The sequence below is a fragment of the Acyrthosiphon pisum genome, chromosome A1, assembly GCF_005508785.2.
Source record: "Acyrthosiphon pisum isolate AL4f chromosome A1, pea_aphid_22Mar2018_4r6ur, whole genome shotgun sequence".
Classification (NCBI taxonomy): domain Eukaryota; kingdom Metazoa; phylum Arthropoda; class Insecta; order Hemiptera; family Aphididae; genus Acyrthosiphon; species Acyrthosiphon pisum.
This window is the reverse complement of record NC_042494.1, coordinates 59,994,291-60,001,720: the sequence shown is the minus strand read 5'-3', so window position 1 is coordinate 60,001,720 and position 7,430 is coordinate 59,994,291. Positions and strand designations below refer to the sequence as shown.

Sequence of the window (7,430 nt, the reverse complement as noted above, 5' to 3'; positions counted from 1 at the left end):
ACGTCCAATTACATTACTGTTCGTTCTTACGTTGTGTATGCTACTTGTCATTCTGTATTGTGCGAAGTGTAGTGAACTACAATAGTATTATAAACAAAAATGTACACACTCATACAAAAGGTAAATCATAATTTATCATATAAGTAAATAGGTTGGTTTAAGTTACTTTTGAGTAAATATATACTCGTGAATTCTTATAAATAAACAAAAACGCGTCAAAGGTTTTTTTTTAAAAAAATTATCAAACTAGAAAGTGTAATTTATTAGTGTTAGTACAATATAAACTTATAAATTTATAACTTATTATATATCTTGCATTAGTTTTTAACTTTGAAAATCGTAATGGCACCCCTTTTTTTTTACTCGTATAGATCTAACTATCTAAGGATGAATTATTATCCATTATAGCGTACAACTCTATAAGTTTACAACAAATAACTAGATTAGGCTAAAATCTATTAATAGTTGTCTAGTTTTTTAGTTTATAGTTTATACCGTACCTATACCTATAATTGACTGGAATTCAAATTAGCATTAATATCTATACAATAACAACAAACACGTATTTTGAATTTAATCGTATTTTCCAAAAAAATAAAATAATTTTATGCTGTCTACAATTATTGTAGACAGCATAGTTTACATTAGTTTTAATGAACTAAGAAGTATAGTTACTATGAGGTTTTTAATATTTTTTTTAAAATTTTTTTTTTAATTATGTTTTTGTACACACAATTTTTCTCCAAACGCGAATTTTACATATTTAAAAACTTTTTCTTAACAAATAAATATAGTGCATGAATTAACTCAATCAATCAAGACTGATGCAAATGTTTATTATTTTAAATAATAAACCTGTAAATTTTGTACACCATAATAAAGAGTTTTTAAATTCTTAATAAAAATTATTAAAATTCTATTTAAAAAAATTCCACCTTATAAGTAATTATATTTTATAATTTATTCATAACTAAATTCCATGACATGGTCAAATAGTGTAAATAATATTACTAATAAATACATTTTTTGATTAATAACAGAAAACTGCTAAGTTATAATAAATTGTTTTGTAACTTTGAATTGTATAGGTACTCTATAACATATGTAGAGTTTATAAAAATTATAATTCTGTAAAATTATGTGACTATCAAAAAAATAATTTTGATTTCATTCGAATGCAAAATTGAATATTTTCATTTTAGTTTTAGTTTTATTAGTTCCCATCCGAAAAGATACTAAAAATTAAAAATAAAAGCATTCGACTATTATTATCGAGTACACAAACTCAAAAAATACAAAATACAAAAAAAAACACATTGTAAAATAATTACATTCATCGCTCAGCTCATAATCTAAAAATAAATAACTAATATACGTTGGTATGAAGGATGTTAAATTATGTTTGTCCTCGTACCATACTATATATATTATTCTGCCCACCTCCAGCTTGAACCTGAAAACTTACTTTACAATTCAAAAAAAAAAATATAGAAATTAAAATAAGCAATTCAGTTTTTTAAATATTTATATTTTTGTATACACAATTAACTCTAAATAGTATAAAATACACTGTCCACTTCAGATTTTTAAGAGACATGAAAACGTACTATTGATCAAAATAATTTTGGCAGTTCAGTATTTCGAAGATATTAATCATTAGTGCAACATCCGATTTATATGTATAAATATCATACGTACAGTCAAAGTTCTCCATCATAATACACCAATATGCATATAAGTATTTACTCCACTTCGAAATAATTAATAATAATATTTATTGTACTTATTCATATGAGTTTTAATGTTATATAATATTTTATTCTTCAATGTTGTTAATTTAAATAAATACATTTGAAGAAAAATATTAAAATATACAAAAAGTCATATAAAAATGTAAGCTTAAGTGTAAGCTAAATCATAAAATATGTAGGTATAAATCTGGAATATTATAGTTAATTGTCCAATTTTTCATGTTCACGTTACGCGTATTCACGTTTTATGTATTATAACTGTTGTGACTTGTGAGCTCGGTAAATGTATTAGGTTTATATTCCAATAATTGAAATCTGAAAGTGTTACGCAGATTAGATATTATATGGTACCTATGCCATTTCGTTTTCCGTCGTTAGATTTTAGCGAAAATTACATAAGCACTTAAATGTATACTATTGATGCCTGGTGGGTGGCGCAAATTATAAGCAGGTAGGTATACTGAAATTGGTAAATTAGCTACAAAATATCATCTCCCAATATCTTAACTATTACCATACCGTGAACTATACTCGGTCTATAACTTTTTCCGTTGAATAGGAAATTTTGTATAGTGTATACGGAAATACGGTTTCGGAGAAGTCGGCCGTCCGTACCTGTACTTTGCAGCCCACGATTTTTGCAACCCCAGCTAAAATAATATGACGACAAAATTAACGTGCGTACGTGCATTCCCGCGGCTCCTGCGACAAAATTGTTAAAACAAGTGACTGTGATAATAATATATAATAGGTCGTACCTAGCACGACGTCTGAAGATTATTTCAATAATATAATATATAGAATCGATAAGAAACGAAGTGCGCGTTTATATTATTTGACTGAAAAATTCGTTTTGAAATATTATGATAATAATATTATATCGATGTAATAACCGAATAATCGTGGCATTGTTAAAAAATGTATGTTATTTTCACCGCCATCATGCACGTATGTGTGTAATAAATATCGTTGCAGAATTACAGCAATAGTAGGTACCGGACTGATCAAATTATAGCAACACAAGTGTAAATTATGCTCTATGTATAGGCCCTCAGCGGCACGTTCAAACAAATTTTCACAATAATAAAAAATAATATTATGACCACATAGGTACATGCGCCCAACCGAATGTTGGTACAATAACATATGCAATGGGAAATTCGTACCGCGACGAATTGGCTGGTAAAAGAGAAGAGTTTTCTTTTTCGACGCCTAACACAATTTTGATCGCGGGGAAACGTTCGATTTCTAGATTTAAGAAAAGAAATATAATTTAATTCGAAAAACCTAGTTGACGTATACGACGTACCTATATTATATACAATTATATAATATATTATCTTTATTAAGATCAAAATTGTTTTACAGTTACCTATTAATATGAATGAAGTCTACCTAATAACTTACGACTTAATATTTTAAAATACTGTTGAAATATTTTATGGGTTCTCGGAGTAGAATAATTGTTATTCCATGCATCACTTCGATAAGTAGGTACATAATACGGATTTGCATTGATTATTTAAATTGAAATATTCCTAAAAACTAAAACGATTAAACGTCGAAATTAAATCATAATTGAATCTTCATTCTTCTCTTGATGATAAAAATTATTACAATAGTAATTATCAATTAATTAGTTAAATGATAAACTAAATACATGGAATTATGTCAACAATCTTTTCTTTTTTTTAATAATTTGTAATCATTAATGGGCTTATCTTAAATAATTAAATTAAACTTTTTTTAACTTAAACCAAAATAATGACAAGCTAAGGGTGTCCGAATATAATATTATTTATTACACGCCTAAGTGAACTAAAGTCTAAACAGCTAGGTTGACATATGTGTTGATTTTATTGGCATAGTCACATTTTCATAGATACCTATCATAGTCTTAAGTCTCTCATTAGTAATTATTAGGTACTAGTTTCTTCAGAAATGTAGTAATAACCTCGCACAGTTCTACAGATAAAAAATTAGGTAGGTACCTAAACATTTGACCAATATGTTACGAAGTTGAAAATTAAAATTATAGAGTTAATAATTATTAATTTATTTCGGATGGTTAATATTTTAAATTTTTAATGAATAAATAATAATAATATTAAGGAAGGAATGTATTTAATTTGAATGTAAAATTAAATTATATGTATACCTATAGTAACTAATAAGAACCTAGCTTACAACATAAGACTTATTAGGAGTAAGTACCTACATACGTAGGTTAATAATTATTGCTTATTAGTTAGGTATTATGTCAAAACCATAAGTTAATTACCTGTGCTCTATAATATTACTATTTATTGTTATATTACATAAATACATAATATATATACTATATTTTATACATATTAGTATATTTTGAATTTATTAAATTATAACATAAAATTAAATATTTGTACAAATACACATCATTAGTATTGCCATTTTTATTTACCGTCTAATATTAAACAATACGTTTACAAATAAGACATAATTAATATGTTCATTTAGATTGTAAGTAAAAATACCAATATCCTTTTAGGCATTCTGAACGCAGATAAACTACATAATCTTTTAAAACAAATATTATGATAATTTGCTATGTGTTTATCACTGCAGTAGATATACAATATGACAATATACTTATTATTATTAGTAGTTCTGATAACATTGATCCATAATTTATGGACATTTTCAATTAATCGACAAACTTGTAAACAAATCAAACGATTATTTCAAAGAATAATATAGTTTAATTAATATTGAATATTGTAGAAAAAAATTAATAATTTTTATTATTATTGCTTGGATACAAAAATCAAAATTATTGTAATTACTAAATACTGACTTATATTTCTTGAAATGGAAGTATGCTCTTAAATTATTTATAAATCAAACAATAATATTTATAATAATTTAAATTTCAAACAAACTTGTTATTTTTTATTACACACTCATCATCAATGCTCATAAATTCTGCGAATTATAAACAATTTATTATTATATAATATAAATAAAGCCTACTAGTAACTAAACAATATTATTGAAATGCAATATTGTACATTTGTAAAACCATTGTTATTTATTTACATAATAATATCTCCTATTACATTTACAAATAATGACGAAAATATTACTAGTTTAAGTGATATATATATATGGCATATTATTATATTAGCAAGACAATATAGGACATAATATTATGTGTATACTGTACCTATATACTATTATATTATAAATATTATACAGCAAAAATGTAATAGTATACCTATCTAGTATCTATAGTAATATGGTGGAATACGATAAACAAATTAAAATCGTTGCACTTTTAAAATAATTGTAGGTCGTACTTATATACAAATTTAAAAATTCGCACACATTTTTCAAATTAATTTTTTATTCAAAATATAATTTGCGTTGAATTTATTATACACAATAAGACGAATATTTTTGATAATAAATATTATTATATAATCATATAGCACCATGCGAATATGGGCACAAGTCGAAAAGTTAAGTTAATTTTAATTTTCATTAACTTAATTTTTAACTTAACCGATGTTTATTGATATAAACTTAATAATTAATAACGAGTTAGTTTTAATCAAGTCCAAATTTCGTTAATTTAGTAATAATTAAATAATAAATATGATAAAATTATTATTGATGACGTATTGCATAAACATTTACTTTTTATTATATTAAACCATATAACTAGGTAGCTATTTATAAGTTTAAAAAAGAAGTTAGTAAGTTAATTGCATGTTTCCATGTAACATTTAACGTAACTGAGTTTAAAAATAAAATGATAACTACCTACCTATTAACTTTAAACTTTTTAAAATGTTTTCTATCAACTCAACTTAACTAAATTAAAAACTATCATTAACTTGCCCAGGCTTGGTATGTATAGTATAGGTACCTACACGCCTTTATTTATTTATAAGCCAAAACCAACGTACCTATAGTCTATACTTCTGCCAGCGATATTAGACGACACACATTAAACGTAATTATAATGTATTTGACATTTGACAGAATAATCAATACTGGCAATGATAACGATAGTTAAGTGAATTTTTCTATAACAGAGTACCTACCTATTATACTCGTATAATATACAGTATAGGTACCGGTGGGATTTAATACTTACTACTTATAGTGTCCCATCATCTGTAATATTGAGAAACTACGCGTATTTAGACTATTAGAGTTAATAATCTCCTCTTACACGTGTATTCCTGCCGAGGAATTTCGAATACACAGATATTAGAAGGAATGATCCCTTTTTGAGATAATATTATACACTGTATTAACGTTATAGTGTATGATAATATTATGTAAGATTGTATTTTCTTAAAATATTATACAAAGTAATATATTCAATATAAATATTTTTACAGGTAATAGATTTAAACGAATTAGATATGTGGTATTTAACTGTTATTACTCCAATAGCAATATTGGTAGTAATAATTATGATACTGCGATTGGAAGGCAGAAGAAAAAGAGTATTGGCAAATAAAATACCCGGTCCCGATGGTTCGATTTTTATTGGCATGCTACCATTATTTCTACAAGGACCGGAACAACTTATCTTAAAAGGATTAAAAGTGTACCAAAAGTAAGTCATTAAAACACCCTTATAATACCTACATACAGGTATAAATGTATTATGTTTTGGCATTTGTAAACTGAGATTTCATAAGTTCATAAAATATAAGCCATATTATTATGCCTGTTTATATTTTAGTGGCAATATAACAAAATCAATTTTTTTCAAAAATAAAAAACTAAATAAAACCTATAAATGCCTACAAAACTAAACCAATAATTATGAGTAAATAAATTTAAATAACAAACTCTTTTCAATACATTTGAATTTTTCTAGGTATGAGAAATCTTTATTTAAAGTATGGGTCTTAAATAATCTATACATTGTGCTCACGCGACCTGAAGATATAGAAATGGTCCTTACTAATCCAAAATTACAAAAGAAATCTAAAGAATACTTGGTTTTACAAGAATCCATCATGGGTCAAGGAATATTTTCTATCGATGACATAAAAAAATGGAAGAGTAACAGGTAAGTTTTGATTCGTTTAGATACCTACCTATATCCTATAGCAGTGGTTCTCAACCGATGTGCCGCGAGAAATGTTATTTAATATTGAAAACAGTATTTTCAGCGAAGTTTTTAAAGTTGTTATAGTTATCAAGTGCGCGAGTGTGCCATGAAAACTTGTGATGTATAAACGTGTGCCGTGAGCCAAAAAAGGTTGAGCACCACTGTCCTATAGGATACCTAATATGAGATTACAAATTACAAATTAGGTACAAACACGGTGTAACTTATAAATATAAGTTATAAGTTATAACTTATAACTTATGATAAGTACGATTAAATATAGATATTACATTAAATTACAAAATACAATGAATTTTTATTTTATTTTAGGAAAATGGTATCTGGAGGCTTCAATTTTACAATTATAAAATCTTTTATACCTATATTTTACGAAGAATCTAATGTCCTCAATGACATACTGAAACAAAAATGTGATTTGAAATCGAATGAGTGTGATATAAGTGTCCCTGTTAGCATGGCTACAATGGAAATGATTGGAAAAACTGCATTAGGTGTAAAATTTAATGCTCAAAATGGCGGTCGTCATCGATTTGTCGAAAATTTAC

At 25.7% G+C, this 7,430-nt stretch overlaps 1 protein-coding gene across 1 annotated transcript in view; it reads left to right on the top strand.

Annotated features, from left to right (window-relative positions):
- LOC100575859 (cytochrome P450 4C1-like) overlaps positions 1 to 7,430 on the top strand; it is a 36,214-nt gene continuing 28,784 nt past the window's right edge. The window contains exons 1-3 of the mRNA XM_029487338.1: positions 1 to 120; positions 6,140 to 6,360; positions 6,628 to 6,822. Of these exons, the coding sequence (XP_029343198.1) occupies positions 100 to 120; positions 6,140 to 6,360; positions 6,628 to 6,822 (437 nt within the window). The 5' untranslated portion in view covers positions 1 to 99. The remainder of the gene's footprint in view (positions 121 to 6,139; positions 6,361 to 6,627; positions 6,823 to 7,430) is intronic.